We start from the raw sequence: 25,436 nt of genomic DNA on the forward strand, positions 1-25,436 counted from the left end.
ATCGGACGAGCTGAATCATGAGGGCTTTGGCGTCAATTGGTTTCCAGATGATAGCCCACTCCAATATTCCACCAAAAAAAAGTTGAAAAAAGTCTTGTTTGTGCTCAAATATCCTTGAAATGGTTGTAAATCCAGGATGGTGGAACATCCCCCAGTCCCCTGTGGTGGGCGGTTGACTAGACTTATTTTTTCTTTCTTCTGTGGTGGTGGTACCTCATGATGCCAAATAGCTGACGTCCCTATTTCGGCGCAGCCTCTTTTCCAAAATAGACTTGTCATTTCACTGTGGAGATAGGAGCTCGCCTGTCGGTGAGCAGACAGGCCTGGCCTCTGCCGGACTGTACACTACTCCTGCAGGCTGCAGAATACTACAACTCATTCTTAAACAACTTACAGAATGTTTAGCACCTAAAATGGCTTGCAACTGCTGAGTGAAAGTTTTCAGTAACAGCAACTTATTGTGCAACAGGTCGTAAATAAGTCGAATTTCATGGGCATAATTAATTCTATATTCAAATGCACAGTTATCCACCATAACCTCCTCCATGTTTTTATTATGCTTATAGCAGCTTAAAAGACTACTAAGGACGTGCAAATCCAATGCACCTTGGGGTAATTATTATGACCAGACAGACACCATAAAAAAAATTCTATTTACATTTTGAATATGACATTTATTCAGTTGTATTACTTTTTGTATCCAACTACTTGGAAAACAATCATATTTACCCAAAATGTTGAGTGTTCCTTTAAACCCCTTTTTATTTCCTTCTCTGTTCCATTCCTTGGACCATACAGTGGTAGGCCTAAATACAATGGCAATTATATATTACTTGCAAATTGTATGTTTTTCAATGTCATTCTCTTCATTCAATTTAGTACATTCTGTTCATTTTCTTAGTAGCTTTCCCTTCTTATGGACAGTAAGTTCTGAGTAATAGGCATTTCCAGGTTATCCACATGTATGTATGTAGTATGTGTTAAGCCCGTTTCCACTGAATGTAAATGTGATTTGGGTAAACACTAACAGAGATTGGCTGAACTTGCCCCCGGCACATTGTATTCCTCAGCCACCACAATGACAGCTGCTCAGCTGGTCAGGCCCATAATAAAGTTATGACTTCATATTTTACAAAGCCCAAAATAAAGAGACATAAAACACTTTCTCCCATGACATCCTCATAACAATTAAAAAACAAAACATTGTCAGTAGGTAAGAAGGCATGTGTGTGGCACTTTTTATGACCTACTTTATTACAGATTTAGTAGATTATAGGCTTAATGTTATTACTTAAATCTAATCTAATTCTTGTAGTGTCCAGAAACAAGAGAAACAAGTCTTACTCCTTACTTCCCTATTCTTTGGCATCCATGGTATTTTCCCTCGGTCTTCCAGAGTGGGCTTCCCCCCGGTAACAGTGACTGACAGCAGCAGGTCGCTTTTACCCTGATTTAAACTCCCCGAAACTCTAGCAGACGTTAATCCACTGTTGCTGCTCGCCTCTGCTTCATCTTGTTCTGGCTACTGCGTTTGGTTTCCATGCTCCTGAAAGTATAGAGAGAGAAAGAAAAAACACAAGAAATCTGAGGATGATCTGCCCCCCAATCACCCAAACTCACTCAGATCACTGTAATATATGGGAAAAATTAAAGAATATTTTTATGTTAACTTATATTTCAACTTACCTCAAATAGTTTTTTTTCCCTCTTCTTGGCTCTCTCTGGTGTCTCTTGATGCCCAATCAGTTAATAGCATCAAATCAAATCATGTATGGTATTTTCACACCCTTTGGTAATTGCCAAAGGCCAAAGGCTCCACGGGCCACCCTCTGGCACCTGAAGCAGAGTGCAGCAGAGGCCAGTAGACAAGAACAAAACCAACTGACTATGAATTTGGCCAATTGTTAAAAGTAAAAAAAAAAAAAAAATAGGTAAAACATTTGTTTGCAATGTGCACTTCCCCAATATTTGACACTACATGGCGTTCCACTTGACCTCCTAGCAATGCCAAAAAGACGAGGTCACGGTTGTATCAAGTTCACAGCCGAAAAACACACGGTGTCATCTCAAAGCAGATGACAAGTCAGACAAGTACAGATAGCCAAAAATAAACAGCAGATGGTGTTCCTTTATGTCACCAAAATGTTGAAAGGAGACATCTTCTATATAAAGGTAAATGAAAAAACAGATGAGACAAAATAATGTGTGGCAAAATAGAGGCATGTGATGTGGTGTTTATTTACAATTTGGACAGCATTTACAGGATGTAAAGCATTTACAAGATTACAATAGGGTAACCGTGTGCACATATGTGCACATAACAAAGGGTTCACCGAATACCTAAAAGGAATACTTCACGCATACAGAACCGGTGTTTTATCATTATAAAATCGCTATTATAATATAATGAATGAGGTTTTTCTTCCCTCAGTCTTCCTTTGGCCCAGCTGTCCTGTTAATCCGAACCCTATATTTTTACTAGTGTGATGTCACACTAGTAAAATGTAGGGTTAGAGACATAAAACACTCTTTCTGCCTTTTCTCAGGCTAGGATGAACCGATTTCAAAAATGTTTGCACATTTACTACATAGGATCTCAGAGTTCAATACACATTCATATTCCCGCGGCCGCCGGTGAAGTAGGTCTTTAAGATTCCTACACTTCCTTGGACCGCCACTCCACTCTTATTAAAAGCAGTCCAGGTCTGTGTGCAGCACTGAATTAAGTCTAGTGAAGATTTGTGCCAGATAAGACAAGGTGGAATAAGTCTATAAAGAAAAACTATTTATTTACAGTATGTATATATTATATGTATATCTTATTATAAATTATTATTCTTGTTGGTTGACTTTTTCCTTTTTATGGTTAGGTGATTTGTCTGTATTCATATCTGCATTCATTGCACTTTCCATTGCCGTCTAAGATAGTGTCTTTTTTTATTCTGCCACTAGGAGTCAGCAAATTCCGACTTTTTCTCATCAAGGGTCTTTTCTTCTTTGGGTTTATTTATTAACTGAAGAGTGGTGGGCATCCTCTGGGAAATACCTATTTTATGACACCTCAGTCTCAACTGCATCAGACTCAGATATCTTAGGGGCCATTGTGTTAGCATGTTAAACACTGGGTGCTAGATGAAAAGGCATGAATTCACACTTACTCATTCGTGAACGAAAAACCATGAATTTCTGTGGTAAACACTTATAGAGATAGTTGAACCATCCTACATAACACTTCGTGAAACCCATGTTGTTGTGAAACAACTTAACATCATTAATATCTGTCAAATATGTCCAAGACTTTTAGAGAAAAAGTTTCACATTATGACTTCACAAGCCGACACAGCACACTAGCAACGGAGGTAAAACAAAATTAAAATATAATTTTATTTTATTTCAAATAAACATCACATTATCAACCACACATGAAAGGATTAAATACACTCAAAATAAGATTGATTTGCGTCTCTACTCACTCACAAAAAACAAAAAAAAAGTATTGTAAAGCTTTGCCGAAAACAAGTTCTTTTGGCATGTTTCATTGTTCAGCTAGTGTTTTCTTAATTTATAGAACAAAAACAGACAAACCTATGTAACAAAAAAAAACATGTCTTAAAAACATTTCAGGATGAAAACTTAGCACCTTGTTCCAGTCAGTGTGATTCTTGGACTGGTATAGTGGAAAAGAAACCATAGTATGATGAGAAGGTTGGCCATGATGACACTGCCAATTACAAGGCATACTCCTGCTTCTTTAGGATATTGAGGACAGTGCAAATTCAGACACAATGATATGAAGAAGTGTGCTATCAGGTGCAACAGACTGACACAAGACTAGTTTGAGATTCATCTCACAAGCCACATCCGCAACTTCACTACATACTTGATGCTATACACAAAAAAAACTGTACATAGTATGTGCTGCTAAATCTGAATGGTTTACATGAAATGGCTTCAATACAAAGCAAATACTTATCCTTAATAAAAAGGCACTGCTTCAAAGAAAAATTTCTAACATTGACAGGGAGGTGTAAATGTGGAGACCGTCCAAAGAAATCAACTCTGTGCGCAGAGCCGAGCTCCAGTGTCTCTTCAACATAAACTCACTGCACAAGTGGGCAGGGAGCACGGCGACAATATCTAACATGTGATGGAGACACCACATCCCCCCACAGGGCAACCTCTTACTGACTGGAGGTAAGAAAGACCTCATGTGATTGGCCAGTGTTTCCAGGTGGTCTGCTGTGGACAATGGCGACACAATACGTGCTGATGCTTTGCTTATATACAAACAATGACAAGAGGTCATTCAGGAAGGGCGACTGACTCAGTGTCCCTTTGGAGACCTGCCATTTCCAATCTATGTAAATTGCTGAAAGTACTGTACACACAAACACATTTATTGTGTTTTTTTTCTGTCAGTGCAAAAGATTCAGGGTTCATGTAAGCGTAATGACCGAGGCGTTCCACAGACAAAGTCACACTAAATGTTTCTAAACATTTGACAGGGGGCTACACTGTGTGCCCTCTGAATGAATAGCAGTTGTGGAGGATGACAGAGGATCTGTTTTACTTTGAACAAAAAATTGGTAGAAACATTTTACGCACCGTATCACCAAACAGATTTAGTCCTAGTTTATCTTGAATCACATTCAACATCATGCTGTGGGCCATGTTATCTTTGCATTATCATAACTTTTTTAAAGTCAGGATTTAAAAATCAAAAAATCAAATAAAAACATCAATAACAATTTGTGTTGAGGGCGGGGCATGCCATTTCTTTCTTAATTAACACAATGATACGTTTTGTGAACGTAAATGATTAGACAAAGCGATTAAAACATATATTTTTTAAATAAATAATACACATATATCAATTAAATACTTGACCGGTGAACTGGTAATAAATAAACCCTAAAGCTAACAACTGATGCCGAATGTGTAAAGGCTTTTCTGCCCTCATGCTCTTACTTTGAAATTATACAGCCAACACAAATCTTCAAACCTACAAGACACACATACAGTCAAGTGCGAAAGTTTGTGAACCCCTTGAGCCTTTTGGAATTTTATTTATTTTAACCATTATTAATTCATTTTTATCAATACCAGTATTTTTTATATGAAATAACAGATGTTTGTTTATCAATTCAACATTTTTATTTTCCAGAAATCAATTGTTAAAACAGATAAAACAAATTATTTGACGAATGTTGTATGTGCAAAAGTTTGTGAACCCTGAGCTGCATTGCTTAAATCGAGCAAGGTAAACACAATCAGGTTGGCCAAATTGGTTGATGAAATAGACCAATGTAATGAGAGATCTTTAGGAAAGAAATTGGGTGGCACTAGATAAAACAGAGATAAAACCAGGTCAGTTTAGGCTCACCAAAGTGAACCCATACAGGTCAGACATGCTAAAAGGGAAACAAATCTCAGAGGATCTCAGGAATAGAGTTTTGATGTTACACATTTGTCTGGGGACAGTTATAAATTCATAAAAAAAAATTTGAGCTCAATCGGTCCACCGTGAGGCAAATCATCTACAAATGGAGAGCTTTAAGAGTGACTTAACATCTGCCTAGAAGTGGACTTCCTTCAAAAATATCCTCAAGCGCCACAAGAAAAGTGATTTTTCAGGTAAAAGCCAACCCAAACATTACACCTGGAGATTTGCAGACAATTTGAAACCACCATTATTCACTTGGGAGAAGGTTCTCTAGGTGGTAGGCAGAATTGCGTTTTTGCCCAAACATGGCGGTTTTGGTTATGACCAAACAGTTCAATTTTTGACTAATCTGTCCACAGAATAAGACTTCAGGTATCTCCAGGTGCTCTCTGGCAAAGTTGTGACAAGCAGTTTTGTTCTTTTTTGAGAGCAGAGGCTTCTTCAGCAACCATCCCATGAAAGCCATGTTGACTGAGTTTTCTTCTTATTGTGGAACCATGCACATCTGTCCCAGATGCTGCAAGAGAGGTCTGCAAATCACCAGATGTAATGTTTGGGTTGGCTTTTAACTGAAAAATCACTTATCTTGTGGCGCTTGTGGATATTTTTGAAGGAAGTCCACTTCTAGGCAGATGTTCAGTCACTCTTAAAGCTCTTCATTTGTAGATGATTTGCCTCACGGTGGACCGATGGAGCTCAAACTTTTTTTAAAATAATTTATAGCTGTCCCCAGACAAATGTGCAGCATCACAACTCTATTCCTGAGATCCTCTGAGATTGTTTCCCCTTTTAGCATGTCTGACCTGTATGGGTTCACTTTGGTGAGCCTAAACTGACCTGGTTTTATCTCTGTTGTATCTAGTGCCGCCCAATTTCTTCCCTAAAGATCTCTCACTACATTGGTCCATTTCATGACTCAATTTGGCCCATCTGATTGTGTTTACCTGCTCCATTTAAGCAATGCAGCTCAGGGTTCACAAACTTTTGCACATACAACATTCGTCAAATAATTTGTTTTATCTGTTTTAACAATTGATTTGTGGAAAAGAAAAATGTTGAATTGATAAACAAACATCTGTTATTTCATATAAAAAATACTGGTATTGATAAAAATGAATTAATGATGGTTACAATAAATAAAATTCCAAAATGTTCAAGGGGTTCACAAACTTTCGCACTTGACTGTAGCTCACCCTCTAAAATCAGCCCTTACAATGGAGTTTCATTTTTATGTGAGCATTATGGGGGGAAAAAGACAAGCAAAATGTTTAGGTGCACAACATCGATTTGTAAAAGCAATAACACCCTGTTTTGTTCTTTTAAAAAAATGTCTTAAATGATTTTGGGACATCAAAGCAGGACTCAACACTTCTGCTGGACACGGAAAAAAATTAAAAGATTCCATTTACACCTGCCTTCAAATCTAAATGCAGCTAAAAGATGCACCTGCACACGGCAAAAAAAAAAAAAACTTTGACTGCATACTGTATATATTTACACAAAATATATTACATGGCAGAGGTTCTGATTGGAATATTAATTTTTTCTTCACCACCACTGAGGTAAAATGGAAAACTAGGATTTAAATACATGTTCTTATATTGGTGTTAAGGCATAAAGCTGACTTTGTGCAGCTTAAATAGACTTAAAAAGACATCTTATATCTGCATTGGGATTTTGACATAATATGTATACTTGGAGCCCACAATTTCTGTCCTGTTTAAAAAAAAATTGGTAACGTCTTGATACATCAGCTGTAAATTATTTTTAAATACTGAATAAAATCTGTAGTTAGGACCTCTAAACACAGACAGCAGCATCAACACATGTGCATCACTGGTATTGTCAACCCCAATTGGGCTTTTTGCCTGGTACATATGGTGTTTTAACATTACGGCTACTGTCCAGCCGAGCTCTTTATCATATCAATACTTGGTATGTTTTTCAAGGATTAGATCTGGTAGAAGAAATCTGGACTTTAAAAAAAGGATAAGTAAGACGCAAAAGTGTATTTACAAATCACCAGGGTCAAACAGCATATCCTGACATAACTGAAATTCTTTTTTTTCTCCAGGTGATCAAATTTGTTCAGGCAGCTACAATCCAGCTTTCAACTCTTTGCAGCAGTCAAAGACACCACTCTGTGAGAAACCTCTAATACACTCGCTGTGAAACAAACAAATACACAAAATGTGCACACAGACTCAGCAGGAGTCGCGACAAGCCTTTAGCACTCCACAATAAAACCAGCCACACTGGCCGTCACAAAGTGATCCTCTGAATACACACTCAATTGTCTCTGTGCCACTTTCACTTGCAGTTTTGTCTGTACAAGTTCTTGACATGACCAGGATGAAACGGACGGAAGACATATGGTTTCCCTGATGCCATAGTCTGCCTGGTGTGACAGGATGAGGCGTGGAGGTGCAGAGACAGTGGTTATTCAATGAGCCCCTCTTCTGAACAACAAACGCTGAATGGTGATTTTAAAAAGGTCCATGCTAAGTTCTCCATGAAGATCATCTAAGGCCACAATGTTCATAGAAGAAAGTAAAATGTAAACACTATTAAAAAAACAAAAAAGAAGGGGAGAGAGAATTGTCATGGTCTAGGTTTCTCTTTGTAAGAGAAAGGCCATTGATGTTAGGTTTGACAAACAAGTATGTCATTGGTTACAGAACCACATAGCATAGATCGTTGATTTTTTTTTTTTATATATATATATAAGAGAGCTATACCTTATGAAATAAGGCACTTCAACAATTACTCCCACTGCCCTGTTTTGGAGTAGATCCACTGTTAATCTCCTGATCATCTTCATCTTCTTCCTCCTCCTCTTGCCAGCCACCAAGGTGGACAGGGTTGGGCATTGGAATACTGGAGCTGAGGCCACTATGTGACATCAGACCTGATAAAGAGTATTGATACAAAGTCAACGTCTTTCATGGGCAGAGTGTAGTTAATACAAGAGAAGAGGATCAATCTTTTTCCGCCTTTGATTTTGAAACGCACATTTAATGATGTGGTTACCGGTATATGTTTACATGTTAAATGATTTTGAGGGTTGGTCCTTGTAAATTTACATTCTCGATGCCTGTGTTCAGTACAAACCATATACTACGCATCATTTTGTGAACAAAATAGAATACAGTTAATGATTCATATCAGTGTTTCAACATGTATTAGTCAATTTACCATGAATTATAACATAAATTGGACATAATTGCTTCTGAAATCTAAAGTCCTTTAAAGCTCTGCTCAATTTGTAGTTGTTGATCTGAACGGATTCAAAAATGAAGTGCTGCAGGTCATAACCAGGATTTCAACACAAGTAATCAATACGATACAATGTAATAATTAAGAAATGCTGGGCGTCAATCACCACTCACACTCAACAAACAGAACGGCACATTGACAGTTAACGTGTTACTTTTTTTTTCGGCTACAGTGGGGCTGCAAGGTTCTTGGAGATTGAAATGGTTAATTTACCAGTGTTTGTGTGCAGATCTCTCATTGGCATTGGGTTCTGCCACTGCCCCGACGTTCTCTGTGGGTGGGAGCTCTGTTGGTGGAGCTGGAGAGAAGGAGGGCAGACATCAATGACAAGGCTGCTTGACTACAGGTAGTGGTCAACAAGAGATACTGACATTTTTTACACTGCTCGAAAAAACACTCGTAGACATGAAATGTTTTGCTGCAATTCTTTACAGGGGTCTCCATTAGAATCATTTGTGACTGTTAATATATGGCATTTTTTCTTTTAGATAATCTTAAAAGCACTATATAAATACAATGTATCATTATTATTATTAGACACAAAATAATATTAGGGATTAAAGTACAATTTTTCAAAGCCTACAGTTGTTTCATGTCTGATACTCAAAGGATAGATGTAAACTGCAGTAACACAGTAGAAGAGAAAAGGAAGCTAGATGTACTAATGTAAACTGTCGTGCCTCGAGGCTACAGTTCATTACCTCATGCAAGTAGATGGCATGGAGACTCATCTCTGCCGAGGCAAACTCCGAGTGCAGTGCATTGCTCTGGATGCGGGAGTCACTGTTTGTCATACTGAAAAAGACAGACGTCGTTAACCAAAGCTGAAAACAAGCCTTTAAATGTTTTTCTCAAGTACTAATAGCTATTAGATTTGAAATGATGCAGTATAAAATGTAATGTGTGTTAACTACCTGTCAATAATGGTGCGATCGCTGCGGTACATGGTGCTTTCGGGGTTGATGGATGTGGGCAGAAGACTTTGTGAGCGGCCGCGGCTGCCTTGTGACATCTGGGAGGTGGACAAAGAGGCCAGGACACTGGCAGCAGCAGAGGCAGCGCTGCTCGGTGGGACGAAGCGATGGTCTCGTCCCTGTAGCCCAGATGCCGTTAGAATGGGGTGGGCTAGGACACTGGCCAACAGGTCATCAGCCTGGAAAATCAACATCAAGTAAATAAGATTACAATAAAAAAAAAGTAAAAAAAATAACTTTGATACTTTCAAAGAGGAAAATACTTCCCAGAGTGTTTGGATAAATAGTTTAAATTACTTTTTCATTTAGGCGTACCAGCACATATTTTAGGTACATCCAATATTACATTTTCAACATTAACCATTCTGTCAGTTAAAGGAATAAAGGTTTAGAAAATGTAATTCAAAGCTAACTTTTTAGCGTGTGCCTGGTCTCTTTAATCATGTGTGGTACATAGTCATTTCCCAGGGTTTCTTACCCCAGAGCCGGACTCGTTGGACTGCAGTGAGGTGCAGAGAGGAGCCTCAGAGAGGAGCAGCTGAGTGGAGGGGCCACCCTGTGCGTCGTGGTGCACCTTTTCCTTCAGATGGCTGATAAACACTGAGCTCTCCTGTGGAGGCTGCCAGCGCGGGTTCTTAATGGTGAAATGCATAAGCGACAACTCCGTCTTGCCATTTTCAGCTTGTTGGTACACAGAGGCCTCCGTCTGGCCGTCTGACATCCACTGCAATACAAATAAATACAAGCAACAACATCACAATATTGAAATGAACAGTCACTTGGACCTTTGCTCATTAAGTCATACTCTCTCCAGTTTGATCAAATCAATTGAATTAACTATAGAACAAGGCATACTGTTGGGTTTCCATGGCGTCTGATGTCCATCTGTGCAAAGGAGCAGATGTCTCCGACTCCAACCACCTCCACAGTGAAGCTCCTGAAGAAGTCAATGATCTCTAGAGACTTGTTTCTCAGGAGGAAGATGAGGATGAAGGGTGTGACAATAGGACTGAGTAACTCCTCCAAGATGAACACCTAAAGTGGACAAAGAGAACACTTATTTTACATTCTCAAATTCTAAATAGATTCACATTCTACGCCAAAGCCAAATGTAGATCAATAGTCCCAAAAATGTATCAATGAATCCAGCGATTGCAATAGAAGACTGAATCCAGGCTGACAAAAACATATTTGCCAGGTGTTAACTTTCGTCAGACTCCACTGAGTTTTTCCACTCCTCACCGCTTTGTACTGCAGCAGCTGTGCCACCTCGTCACGGGTCTCGCTCTTGTTAGCGTTGCCCCTCCAGTGGTCTGGCATGTAGTGAATGTGTGCCAGCATACACTGCAGCAGCTGTTCTGGACACCACACCATATGCTCATCTGGAATGAAGGACCTGGTGTAGGGACGGTACAAAATATTTAAAAAAATTGACAGTACTACTATGTCACTCTCTACATACTGTATGAAATAAATCAGGAAAACAGGATCATTTTTTATAGTTTGATATATTTTTTTTAACTGAAAATCTAAAAAGTACAGACAACTTCCTTTAGATAAACACCTACTGATAAGAGATCCTGGAACAGCTCCACGAAAAAAACCCTGGCTCTGAAAACTCACCTGGTGATAGTGATAACAACCCCCAGAACAGTGATGGCAGTCAGAATGTGCTGCACTGTCAGGACGTCCTCGTCGTAGACCGTCAGCGCAATGAGCACAGCCAGCACTGAGCCCGAGAAGAAGGCAACGTTTTGAGCCAGCACGGTCAGCAGTGGCGAGGTGAAGGAGTTCATGTATTTGGAGGTGGGTTTGTAGCCGCGGCCTAAACGACCGTGCAGCTCGTGGTCCAGCTCGTTGAAGTGTCGCAGGTACAGACGGCCGTACAGGGACCAGCGTCGCGCGCCCAGGCTCCCGGGTTCTCTGCGGATGATTTCCGTATAGCTGAAGAAAGCGTAGAGCACCTGCCACACCAGGATGAAGGGACATAGCAGCAGGTTGGCCAAACCCATCAGCAGGATGACTCTGCTGAGCTTCTGCGCGAGCTCTAGGCGGTTCCCGTTCCGCTTGTACTTGGGATGCAGGTTCCACTTATTCTGAAACAGGGAGCCGGGACCCCAGAAGAGGATGAGCTCAAAGTTGTACTTGAGGCCCTGGGTGAGGAACACCACGTCACCCAGCAGGGGGAGCTGCAGCTGCACTGGCAGCAGGGATTTGTTTATCATGGCCACCATGTAGTTCTTGAAACGCAGGATGCGGTGATAGATGTCCAGTTCCGTCAGCTCTTTCTTGTGTATGCACATTTGCTGTTCTCGTTGCAGGCTGATGAGCCGGTCCTGGACTTCCTGCCATGTAAAGTTGCATAGTTCATCCTGGTACACGGAGGCAAGGAGCACAAAGTAAATTAATACTACAGGGGCAATGCATGACCACAAGACTCTTTTGAAGGATGGTTATCCCATGACATAAGGGATGCATAGTAAACACATAATGAATCCCAGGTGTAATATTTACCATTCTTATCTTCAGTGCTTTGATGTAGAACTGCCGGATCTCCCAGTAGCTCAGAACGTTGCAAAAGACTTTAACAAGTCGATAGATCCAAAAGACGGTTCCCATGATGAGAAGAAATATAACCCAGCTGTTCTCTTGAATCCTGAAAAACAAACAAAATTCCTTTATAAAAGATGGGAGAGTTTACACATCTGTTAAAGCATTGTTGTTTTTGGCATTTGTAAATGTTATTTACAGCTGTATTTAAACACGTAAGAACATTTACAGAAAGAGACACAATGCTCATGCAATAGCTGGAAGAGGATGGAAAGCTAGCAAAAAAAGGATATAAACTTGACAATGTGGTTAAGGGGGAAGCTTATTTGGAATCTGGGATTCAGAATTCCTGTAAAATGACAAATGTCTACTGTAAAGTGTGCATGGCAGATATGGGACACAACATCCCCTCTCATGACACTGTACATTGACCCTTTATTCAGTATTTAACCTATAACCTGGTGATGAACAGATAAGAAAATGAGCCACTGTCGCTCTCAGTGTATGTTGTAATCTATGAAAGTGAAACTCAACTCCTGTTTACAGATCGTGAGTCAGGTTGTCTGCTTACTTCATTCTAAAATCCAGGAATCTTCCGAGTATTACAAGTCAAGAGAAAAGAGAAATTAGAGAGGGGCTATGAGGAGGACATACAGCAGGCTCCAAAGTGTGGGACAAGCTGTTCCCAAATTAGAATTCCAAGCATTGTGTACGTCATTGAATTTCATAAACGACCATTGAGTCACGGTCAAAATGAGCAACAAATTGATAACAGGCCTATTAGATGAGCTGGAGAAAACAAGCAGAGGGTAGGCTACATCTTGAGAAAAATATATGACAACATTTGGGTTTGGAAAGGGGCGGGTGTCTGTCCCTTGCAGCCAGCCAGTGAGGTGTCATGTGGTTGTCAGCTTGCTGGCCCAGCCAAGTCCAGCAGGCCGGTTTTACATCATCTTAGCTATCAATTACACTGCCCTCTTCTTAAGCCATTCTAAACACAGTACACAAATTCCTTCCTCCGAGTAACCATCAGTTGCAGGTGTCTTAAATCTTGAAGCTACCAATCTCAGGTTGAAATAAACAAAACTGAGAAAGAAATACATACATAGAAAAAGTGATATCACTTGTACTTCAAATCAAACATAAAAATAACATATAAATCTTTTGACATTTGATATGTTAAGGTTGTAATCTGCTATGACCACTGGCTTTAAGACTTTTTTTCTATTATATGAATAACTTTAAGTATTGGCAGAGACAATAAAAAAGTAACATTTCAGACATATGTTAAAGTTGCTTCTTTTAAGTTTACCAAATACATTTATAAATTAACCCAAATCAGCGTATAACCGAGTCTTCCTGGTCTCATACGATATCTATTATGTATGCGTTTGTGATGAAACACAAACAAATTTTCAATTGTTTTTTTCTCTTCACCTGTTGTTGTGTATTTGATGTTTTTGCATTGAATATTGTTTATGTATTGTTGTTTTTCCTTTGAATTTGCTTTGAACTCGACATCATTGTAAATGAGGGTCACCCCTCAATTGGTCTCTCGAGGATAAATAAAAGTTAAATGAAATTAAATGAAATGTGTGTGACAAAATCAATGCTTTGGGTGCTGAAACTTAATAAAAGAGCTTAAAGAGTTATATCTTACCATTACAAATTCAAGAGAGTTCTCATGATTTTCTGAGATCATTAGAGAAACCCACAGTGCAAAGCTAAATAACCAACTGTTCTATAATCCTTGCCTGTGATTGTGACTGTATCTTGCAGTCTGAATCCACATCTGACACAATCCAATTACAAATTAGGTCTAAAAGTCTGATCACAACTGCACTAAGCCAGACAAATGAAATCCTTCTGAAGGCATGTCTCTAAAAGGGCTTATAATCCAAGTTGTTGTGTGCTTGAGCACAGGACGGTATCTAATCAAAGGCTGGAAAGAGTGAACAGGCGCATCACTTAATGTGAATGTTTAGTCCTTCCGATTCATTTGCCTTGACTTTTTGCCTTCATTTTCCCCCACATGGGAAAAAGACATAATTAAAGGTGATTACCTCTCAGTACACTCCTGGCTGGGTAGAATGGCATCTGGAAGAGTGACCTTGTTCTTGTCCAAAGGGTTCTGGCCCGGTCCTGTGTGGTTGACCGCTCGATTGGCAAACAGGACATCGTACTCCACACAGTTCACGAGGAACGTCGAGAATATGACCACAAACAAAAACTGACTGTTAGGACGAAATGAAAAAAGAAAGAGATTATACTTAAATACATTAAAAACACAAGACAATAATAACGACAGAGGAGATCAATATTGGTATGTACTACAGATAGAAGCGACTAACCAACAGTAGAGTAGTAGAAACAGATCAATTACAGACAGTTCCCTTATAATATATATATCGACAGGCTGAGTTTTGTTTTGAGCAGTCGTTGTGTGGACAGATATGTTTAGCTAATGCTCTAAGGGGCTCCATATTGGTAAGACAACTATGGCCAGATACAGACAAACCCCACTTCAAGGCCCAATAATAAAGATGGCATAAAGGCACGTTCACAGCAAAAGAAAAACTATCCCATGTGGCAGGATTGGAGAAAAAAAATAAACAATATGTGGCACTGACACATTGACCTGGTGATATGATTAAGTTATACTAAACTAAGTTTTCAAACTACTAAATAAGTGATTATAATAAAAGTAAAATAATTGTATAATAAAATGTTAATTGTAAAAAAGGCAATAATCAAACTGTTAGGTTGGAGTGGAGAAAAATATTAAACTATAGTATACATCCAAGTACCCCTGCTGTTGAAATCTTCAGGCTTAACTTGTTCATGTTGAAGCCTGAGGCACACAAAAACTTTCATAACAACGTGAGACGCTACCAGCAACATAACTGAGGCCCCAGTTCCACTGAAAACAAACGTCCTGTTGGAAGTGAAGTGCAAACTGTACCCTAATGCTATTCAATACACACGTATTACTACGTCTCACGATGCAGTCAAGGACATCAGTATTTTCTAACTAATACTTACACAAGTTCAAAGATCTCCGACACCACCATACAAGCAAAGCCATTCTTTTGGTGGAAATGATAGATGTGGACAGGACGGTTAAGGAAAAATTAAAACATTGAACCTGACCTTAAACATAGACATTGGCGGTCACTAGATTAAGCACAAGCAATCTCAGGAAAACTAACTTTCCCATATACACACCGCAAGAGTATGTTGCAGTTAGGAGGTAAACATTGTGAAATCCATCCATCCAACATATTTCTAAATACAGACTTCTGAGTTCTGATATGCATCTTAGCAAGTATGTCAGTGGGGCATCATGCCAGCAATATATGTAAGGCAGTACCGAGTACTTCGGGAGACTTGCTATTTAACAACAACAAGTGTAATTTAAAAGGATATCCTTGTGAAGAAGTTATCCAGGTTCTCGATATGGTGCCATGAGTCTGTAACATAAATGAAAACATTAGATAGCTTTGGTTGCAGTCCAGTTGCATCATCTTCCTTTAATGATGCATATATGTTTAAGAGAGACTACAATACTCTCAATGTTCAGTAAGGCAATTATATTAAAGCACGTGTATAGTTGAGTGGTAATGCCATGTTTACATACCTTTCAGGCCTTCGGGCACATGCACCAGTAAATCCTCTTCCCCTGGTGGTGAGTCCTCCTCGAAGTCCTCAATCCTCTGATACTCCTGGTACGCTTCTAAGTTGGCCATTGTGCTTCACATTCTTATGGTCACACTCTCAAACCCGACGTGCTGCTTGTTGTAAAAAGCTTTGTGAAAAGAATGCAGTCTCGCGACCTTAGTACATTCTGCAGTGAGCTCGAGCGCCTCAAACAAGGGTAACGTTAGCAACGGCTAGCACTAGCCAGCTAATTTGCTAGTCTGACAAACAACGCTTGTGTAACCCTAACCTACCATGGTAACATGTAATATGCTGGGTAGCAGTTTGAAGTTCAGCAGACGAATCTTCCAATGACTAAACCTCCGTTTGAGTTTATTATGTAGCTTAGTCAACTGTCTGGTTTTTGTTTAGCCTGTGAATGATTCAGCCTCTCTCATGTAGTCTGGGTGACACGGTTTGTTTTGTTCCCGACTCGGTGCGCTCGTCTGCTGCTCTTGTTCTTTTTTCGTCCTCACTTCTTTACCCGGAGCTCGTTTAATACAAACGGATACGTTTCAGTCACGCTACGGTGCTCTTCAGTCTGTCCCTAGGTCCTTTAGTTGGTGTCCAAAAATACACCATCCTCTGTGTGTGCACTGTTTTTGTCTTTCACAAACAAATGTCAACAAAAACGTCATTGACGTCACTTCTGCTTTAACCTAACGTCATTTCCTGGTATTAATTGTAGTTTTTTTTATTTTCCCGAAAAAAGTCTGCTTTTTGGCCCTGTCTCTGGTAAACAACGTTGCACAAATAGCGTATAATACGTCCGCTTGTTGCCTGATGTGAAATAAAGCCATATCTGTTGTCACCAATAAACGGTTAGGGCAAAAATTAGGTCGTCTGTAGTCACAGAAATGCGCTCTGGGTCAGAGTCAACATGGCAGCCTGCAGGGTGCTCCTGGATTACTGCAGAGCTTAACTACTATCTCTGAAATAAGCATAAAACATGTTTCAGTTACTCTATTGCAGAGCACGCACCTCTGCTCCCGTGCGGTGTTTGTCGCGATGCAATAAAACAGCAGACATATGGAGACTTTCACGGTAGGGCTAATGTGACCGGTGTGTCTATATATGACAGCTGAACTGTAGCCTACATGCTGTATAAACCACATGTTGGTTAATCAACACAGACAACCTTGGCCTTCTTTGATTTTCTGGACAGTACATAGCTGACTGTTCTCTCCGGCTCAGATATAGATTGATTGACTTATGTATAGCCTATACTCAGAAACAGACGATTGATCGATTTGTTGTCGACACAGGAAGTTAATCCACAACAAATGGTATATGCTTAAATTGATTAATCTTTTTAACTTAAAAGCAGAACAAAAACATTTCAAATTAAAGCATGTCTCCTCTCATGTCCAGAGTATAAAGATGACCAAACAGCCTAAATTAAATTAAATATGTTTACAAGCTACATTGAAAATTTGAGGCAAAAATCTAGCTGCCCGCTCCAGCTTGTCATATCATATGTGAGGCTATTCATTTACAGGGATGTGTTTTACATCCTCCCTGTAAATTAATAGTTTCCTTTTTTTAAACAAAACAATCAATTTAAAGAGAATACTTGCAACGTATCCATGCATAGTAACTACTGTAAGCATGCTAGCTAATCATGCTGCCAGTGACACAATCTCTCCTAATGTGATAACAATGTAACGATTAATGAAGGATGATTCATTGAGAAAAATATCATCAGATTAATATATATTAATAACAATTACTAGTTGCAGCCTTAACTCACATCACTTTAAAGTCTTGTAGCCTAAAATATAGCCTTTGTCACATTAACTTTATGTTATGATAGGATGGATAGGTTAATGCCAGCTTATTTGTATTGCTATTCTTTCTCCTATCCAGGTGGTATACATCTCCAGGATCTAATGCCTCCTCACAGCTGCCGGGGAATGCTGTCGGCCGTATTTGGAGCCGCTCTCAGAGAGCTGTCCGCCAGTCCGCTACCCGGACACCCAAATCTCCAGGAGGGACTCTGAGGTTCATCCTTGCACCAGCAGTGCTCACTGTCTCTGCACGACAGCTTTACCGAGTAGCTCACTGTGAGGCAGATGTCAATAACAACATTCCGGTGGACGTTTTCGCCAAAAACCCTGTCCCTGAGTTCAAGTGGCATATCCTGTGGGAATTTGTCAAACCCCAACTCTTTGCTCTCACCGGTGCTGTTGTGGTAAGCCAGATATGTAATGTCAGTGTTTCTACAAGGAAGCACAATGTGACATATGTCAAACACAGACATGTCATTTATGCTGATCTACTAAACTGAGTATTTTTCTTTTCAGCTTGCTTTTGGTGCCGCTATCTTGAATATTCAAATCCCCTTGATGCTTGGGGAACTTGTGAATGTTGTGGCACGTTATCTGAGAGAACAAACCATGAACTATGTCCATGAGATCAGAGGTCCTGCGCTGAAATTACTTGGGCTGTATGGTATCCAAGTAAGTACGCTAGAGATCTGTCAGTGTCCTAAGCAGTTGCATAAACTTACTAAGCCAGAGCTACCACAAGAGTAAAGTGCAGTCAATCTATGATGAGTTAAGAATTCTAGCACACAGCAGGGTCTTCAATTTCTGATAAAGTAGTAATCGTGTAGTATTACTTTACATTATATATACTGTATATTGGATAGTTCCACAAGGAGTATTCGAAGCAAGACTATAAAATGCATTCCAATACAACAGTTTTGAAATATTGAAAAAATACCACCGTTATGTTATTATTTCTGTCAATACTATGTCAGATAATTCTGTTGAGGTGGAGGGAACCTGTCCCGCCCACTCATACACAATGGCTGAGAGATGTTATGTCCTGCCTGGAGCATGGGGACCTTTTTTGGGCTCATTTCAGGCTCTGTGAACTGGCAGTGACTTGGGAGGGATTATTTTGGGGTATTTTGATGTTTATTTTATTTTACTGTTTGTCTTGATGTAAGTGGCATAAGTTGTTTTTTATTTATTCTTTCATATTACCTGTCTGTAACAAATTAACAACTTTTTCACTTTTCTATACAAAACAACCAAAAAAAACCAATGTCAGATAAATACTGTTTAATTTGATACATTCACGTGAGGGGCTTTGGTTAGGGTGCTGATGTATTGGATTACAAAGTGTAACCGTGGCTTTATGTTGTTTAGTTATGTTTTGCAGATCTCATGGGTTGTGAAAGCAATTCTTTCCTAGAGCAATGTCTGCCTGTTCTTTTCTCTTAATTAAAAAAAAAGTGCATTAAAACTTTAAATGTCACAGTTGTTTACTGGAAAACCACCCAATGCGCTGATCATTAATCACATCCTTTTGCGCAGGGCCTTCTGACGAGTGGCTACATCATCCTGCTTTCAAGGGTGGGGGAGAGAGTTGCGGCAGACATGAGGAAGACCCTTTTTGCAGCATTACTGAGGTAAATATTCCACAATGTTAGAGAATAGATGGATATACAGTAGATGCAATCGTCACCAGACAAGAAGCTTTCATTTAGATTCTTAGGCCCTTTGTTGAGCTATTTTTTTTCTTCTTTCCTAACGCAAAAACGTTGTCACTGTTATTTTTCTGTCTCAGGCAAGATGTGGCTTTCTTCGATGCAAATAAAACTGGGCAGCTGGTGAACCGTTTGACTGCTGACATTCAGGAGTTCAAGTCATCCTTTAAACTTGTCATTGCTCAGGTATGACATGCTATATTTGCATTGATAATAAAACATTGTATAATATACTAATGGATATGCAAATAGTTTTCGCCTTCTTATTCCTATTTTTTCTTCTTTTCGTATTTGCAGGGTTTGCGGAGTATTACACAGACAATTGGATGCTTTGTCTCTCTCTATATCATCTCCCCCAAACTCACAGGTTTGACAGTCGTGGTCCTTCCCTGTCTAGTGGGAGCAGGGGCACTTATGGGCTCATTCCTTCGCAAACTATCCCGTAAAGCTCAAGAACAGGTAATACTGAATGTAATAATATAATTTTGCTCTTTTTTGCTTATCTATCTATCCATCTATCTAATCTATCTATCTATCTACTATTTTATAGTGTTTGAGTTTGATTGCCACTATTGGATATCAAAAGAGCCATGATTAACAAGTCCGCAGATATGAAAGGCAGAACAGACAGACTGTTCCTAACTCCTAACACAATAATATTTTCTGGATGTCTTGTGTTTAAATGCAGGTGTCAAAGGCAACTGGAGTAGCAGATGAGGCTCTTGGCAATGTGCGGACAGTGAAAGCTTTTGCGATGGAGGAAAGGGAGCTCCAGTAAGTGGGACATATTTTGTTATACACATAAAGTCATAGCGCTTGTAGTGACACGATATATTGTATGTCAGAAATACATTTTTTACGTTTCTCAAAATCTTTCTTATTTCTTCAGGTTATATGCATATGAAGTTGACAAATCATGTGAAATGAATGAAAGTCTTGGTAATGGAATAGCAGTTTTCCAAGGATTGTCAAACATTACCCTGAACTGTGAGTGTATTTTTAGTATGTTAACTGATAAAAAACAATGTGGAGCAGATTAGTACAGTGTCCCACAATTATCCCGTGTAGTAACGATGTTGTTTTGTGCACTGTTAATGCAGGCATTGTCCTAGGAACTATTTTTGCTGGAGGGACCTTAATTTCTAGCAATGAAATGTCCCCTGGAGACCTCATGTCTTTCCTTGTTGCTTCCCAGACTGTTCAGAGGTAAAATACACAACAATGCTTACAATTGAATTGATCAGTTCAAATGAAGCTGATGTAAGAGGGTATAACTCCTGTATTTTCTTAACGCTCAGGTCATTGGCCAGTATCTCCATCCTTTTTGGACAGGTGAGTTACATTTGTAGAGCTTGCGTTATCTGAAACAATCGTTTTTATTATGTGCATATTTCATACAAAATATTGTTGAAAGAGAAATCAAGCAGTCAATCTCTAATGTTAACTACAGATGGTTAGAGGAATAAGCTCCGGGGCTCGGGTTTTTGAATACCTAGCTTTGAAGCCAACCATACCAATGTCGGGAGGAGGACGCATCCCGAACGACTCTTTGACAGGAAGAGTGGATTTTACGAACATTTCATTCAGGTTAGTTCGGAACAAAAAGTGTATTTTAAGACGATTCCAGACATGAACTGAACATATATTTTATCAGAGGATGCTATGTATTGATTTCTTTGTTGTGTGTTTATAGCTATCCAACCAGACCTGGCCAGCAGATATTGAATAAGTTCAGCTTGACACTGCCACCTGGTAAAACTGTTGCCATTGTTGGAGAATCCGGAGGAGGTAAATTCACAGCCAGTGATTTGGATTGTGTGACAGTGTGTTGGCCAGCCTACAAATGACGTATCCTAAACATTTTAGGAAAGTCCACTGTGGCCTCATTGCTGGAGCGCTTCTACGACCCGACCAGCGGCGTCGTCATGCTGGACGGACTTGACATTCGAACGCTTGATCTGTTCTGGCTCAGGGGACAAGTCATTGGATTCATCAATCAGGTAAAGATTGTTACGTCATCAGTGAATCCCAGTTTGAAAAAAAATAGGGATTAGAAGAGGTTTAAGGTGAGACACTGCAGGTGAATAGGGTACAATTTTTTATTTGAAATAACTGAATAAATATGCAAATTTGGCAATGTAAAACTTATTATGTGTAAAGTTGCATCTCTTTGAAAAAGAAATCTGGATGTTGGATAAAGCCAGAACTTCGCCTTAATAAAACTATTAATTAGTAACATTCGTAGATAACCAGTTTCCACTGTAACTTCCACACTTTTATCTTCACAGGAGCCTGTTTTGTTCGGATCCTCTGTCATGGAGAACATCCGCTTTGGGATGCCTGAGGCCACAGATGCCGAGGTCATCGGTGCAGCCAAGAAAGCCAATGCTCACCGCTTTATTACAAGTTTCCCAGACGGCTACAACACTGTGCTTGGTATGTGCCCTCGCTTAAGGTTTTTGAAGTATTACAATCTGTGTTCCAATATACTAAAGCTCCAGATTTCTAATCCCAGGTGAGCGAGGTGTTACGTTATCAGGTGGCCAGAAGCAGCGCATTGCTATTGCTCGCGCCCTGGTCAAGAACCCCAGCATCCTGGTACTGGATGAAGCCACCAGCGCCCTGGATGCAGAATCGGAGCGAGTGGTGCAGGAGGCTCTGGACAGGGCCACAAGGGGTCGCACTGTGCTCATCATCGCCCACCGGCTCAGCACCATCCAAGGGGCAGACCTCATCTGTGTCATGAGCAACGGCCGCATCGTGGAGGTGAGTCAGCAGTGTTTTGGCGAAACGTCCAAAAAAAAAAGTCCAGGCTCATCTATTAGACTACTACAATATACAGTCATATGAAAAAGTTTGGGAACCCCTCTCAGCCGGCATTATAATTGACTCTGCTTTCACAAAAAAAAGATAAAAGTGGTATGTCTTTAATTTACCAGGAACAGCTAAGTACTGGGATGTTTTCCAAACAAAGATTTTTTGAAAACCAGTATTTAGTTTTATTAAATAAAATAAAATGTGAAAAACTGGCTGTGCAAAAATATAGGAACCCTTGTGGTTTTGTTGATTTTAATGCCTGTAACAGCATGTAAAACTGATGACTTTAAACACAAAGTTGGTTGGATTATGTTGTTAAGCCTTGAACCTCATATAAAGGTCTGTTTAATCATGAGAAAATGTATTTTAGGTGCCTAAATGCAAGTTGCACTTCTCTTTGACTCTCTGCTGAAGTGAGACAGAATGGGATCATCAAAACAGCTCCCAAAAGATCTGAAAAACAAAGATTGTTCATTGTCATGGTTTAGGGGAAGGCTACAAGAAGCTTTCCCAAAGGTTTCAATTGTCAATTTCGACTGTAGGGAACGTTGTCAGGAAATGGAAGGACACAGGCATAGTGGCAGTTAAACCCAGGCATGGCAGACCAAGAAAAAAACAGGAGCGACATAGGTGGAGGATTGTGAGAATGGTTGCACACAACCCACAGATCACCTCCAAAGACCTGCAAGAACATCTGGCTGCAGATTGTGTATCTGTACATCGTTCAACAATTCAGCGCAATTTGCAGCAAAACAAGTGCTTTTTATAAAGACCAAATAACTTAATTTTTGTCTCATCAGTCCAAAGCATTTTCTTCCAATATGAATCTGGCTTGTCTAAATGAGCTTTTGCATACTCCATGCAACTGTATCTGTGGCGTGGGCGCAGAAAGGGCTTCCTTCTCATCACCCGGCCATACAGATGTTTTGGTGCAAATTGCACTGAATTGTAGAACCATGTACAGATACACAATCTGCAGCCAGATGTTCTTGCAGGTCTTTGGAGGTGATCTTTGGGTTGTGTGCAACCATTCTCACAATCCGCCGCATATGCCGCTCTTGTACTTTTCTTGGTCTGCTAGACCTGGGTTTAACTGCAACTGTGCCTGTGTCCTTCCATTCCCTGACAACGTTCCTTACAGTAGAAATTGACAATTGAAACCTTTGGGAAAGCTTCTTGTAGCCTTCCCCTAAACCATGACAATGAATAATCTTTGTTTTTAAGATCTTTTGGGAGCTGTTTTGATGATCGCATTCTGTCTCACTTCTGCAGAGAGTCAAAGAGAAGTAGAACTTGCATGTAGGCACCTAAAATACCTTTTCTCATGATTAAACAGACCTTTATATGAGGTTCAAGGCTTAACAACATAATCCAACCAATTTTGTGTTCTCAGTCCTCAGTTTTACATGCTGTTACAGGCATTAAAATCAGCAAGACCACAAGGGTTCCCATATTTTTGCACAGCCAGTTTTTCACATTTTATTTAATTTCATAAAACTAAATACTGCTTTTCAAAAAATCTTTGTTTGGAAAACATCCCAGTACTTAGCTGTTCCTGGTAAATGAAAGACATACCACTTTTATCTTTTTTGTGTGAAAGCAGAGTCAATTATAATGCCGGCTGAGAGGGGTTCCCAAACTTTTTCATATGACTGTATATATATATATATATATTGTAAAATAGCAGTTTTTTTAACTAAGTTTGATGTTATATATAAACATTTATTTTCAATCAGATTTTCGTAAAAGCTTATTGAGACACCCAACTTTGGTAACATATTGATTTTTTTGTACTATTTTAGACTTGATTCCCAGAGGCTTTAATTATATCTAATAGCTTCCTCTTTTCCTTCAAGGCTGGGACTCATTTTGAGCTGCTGAGCAAAGGAGGACTTTATTTTGATCTCATCCGCAGGCAAAGAGCTGAAGAGCCAAAATGAACACAGCAACACTTGTGTTTACTGCAGATCTGCACTGAGTAATGGAATTTATTTTAAAATGTAAAGGAAATGCTTGATTGAACAGAATAAGTATGTATAACATATAATGTAAATCTACTCGCTCTCTGTCTAGTTTTATGACAAACTCAAATATATGTATGTAACAAAGTGTGTAAGTGGACCAACTGGATGTGGAGGTTAACAAACTACACTACTGTACAGGACCTAACCTAAAGAGGAATTTCAAAACACTGTATGTACTCTTATTCTGTATAAAATAATAAGTTATAATGTGGTACACAAAAGAATTAAACTTTGTTTAAATTAGAGTATGCTGTATTTTTCTTCCTTTTACGGATCATTATAAAGATAATGTCCATGTTTTGTCACAAATGTAGAGGTTAAAGAAACTAAACAGTGAATGAAAATAATGAGCAGTTCTCAGGTATAATTTCAGTCTGTGCCGCAGTTTTCCCCACAATAATCCATTCTGTTTAATAATAATAATTGATTGGATTTGTATAGCGCTTTATTTCGCTGTTGTTGACTCAAAGCGCTTTACAGGGTTCCAGGTTCAATTTGTTCACACACAGTCATACCGGTGGTGGTAAACTACGATAGTAGCCACAGTTGCCCTGGGGCAGACTGACGGAAGCGAGGCTGCCATTCCGTGCCATCGGCCCTTCTGACCACCACCTCAAACATACAGCAATCATACACATTCACACAAGGCAAGGTGGGTGAAGTGTCTTGCCCAAGGACACAACAACCATGACACAGGCGGCCGGGCGGGGATCAAACCGCCAACCCTTGGATCGATGGCCAACCCGCTTAACCACAGATATACAGGTGAATCTCGAAAAATTAGAATATCGTGCAAAAGTTCATTTATTTCAGTAATTCAACCTAAATGGTGAAACTAATATATTATATAGACTCATTACATTCAAAGTGAGATATTTCAAGCCTTTATTTGTTATAATTGTGATTATTATGGCTTACAGCTTATGAAAACCCCAAATTCAAAATCTCAGAAAATTAGAATATTACATAATATCAATAAAAAAAGGATTTTAAATACAGAAATGTCGGCCCTCTATAAAGCATAATCATGCATATGTACTAAGTACTTGGTTTGGGCCCCTTTTGCACAAATTATTGCCTAAATGCGGTGAGGCATGGATGCTATCAGTCTGTGGCACTGCTGAGGTGTTATGGAAGCCCAGGTTGCTTTGATAGTGGCC

General features: G+C 39.5%; 3 protein-coding genes across 3 annotated transcripts in view; 1 reads left to right on the plus strand and 2 right to left on the minus strand.

The window, feature by feature from the left end:
• Positions 1-5,367: 5,367 nt before the first annotated feature.
• agap3 (ArfGAP with GTPase domain, ankyrin repeat and PH domain 3) overlaps positions 5,368-25,436 on the minus strand; it is a 259,851-nt gene continuing 239,782 nt past the window's right edge. The window contains exon 19 of the transcript XR_013845012.1: positions 5,368-6,639. The gene's annotated coding sequence lies outside the window, so the exon portion shown is untranslated. The remainder of the gene's footprint in view (positions 6,640-25,436) is intronic.
• atg9b (autophagy related 9B) lies at positions 7,943-16,527 on the minus strand. The gene is made up of 13 exons (XM_080034651.1): positions 15,881-16,527; positions 15,668-15,713; positions 15,286-15,348; positions 14,307-14,477; positions 12,208-12,349; positions 11,317-12,065; positions 10,936-11,089; positions 10,549-10,728; positions 10,172-10,417; positions 9,634-9,872; positions 9,421-9,514; positions 8,933-9,017; positions 7,943-8,351 (listed from the first exon to the last, which is right to left on the minus strand). The coding sequence occupies exons 1-13, from the start codon at positions 15,987-15,989 to the stop codon at positions 8,200-8,202; spliced, it is 2,430 nt and encodes an 809-aa protein (XP_079890777.1). The 5' UTR covers positions 15,990-16,527; the 3' UTR covers positions 7,943-8,199.
• Positions 16,836-24,439, plus strand: abcb8 (ATP-binding cassette, sub-family B (MDR/TAP), member 8). The gene is made up of 16 exons (XM_080033489.1): positions 16,836-16,983; positions 17,806-18,130; positions 18,243-18,398; positions 19,263-19,357; positions 19,516-19,621; positions 19,733-19,894; positions 20,124-20,209; positions 20,325-20,422; positions 20,536-20,641; positions 20,734-20,767; positions 20,886-21,022; positions 21,129-21,223; positions 21,302-21,435; positions 21,724-21,871; positions 21,951-22,201; positions 24,109-24,439. The coding sequence occupies exons 1-16, from the start codon at positions 16,889-16,891 to the stop codon at positions 24,190-24,192; spliced, it is 2,112 nt and encodes a 703-aa protein (XP_079889615.1). The 5' UTR covers positions 16,836-16,888; the 3' UTR covers positions 24,193-24,439.

The sequence above is a fragment of the Ammodytes marinus genome, assembly GCF_949987685.1.
Source record: "Ammodytes marinus genome assembly, chromosome: 9".
NCBI classification, from domain to species: Eukaryota; Metazoa; Chordata; class Actinopteri; order Uranoscopiformes; family Ammodytidae; genus Ammodytes; species Ammodytes marinus.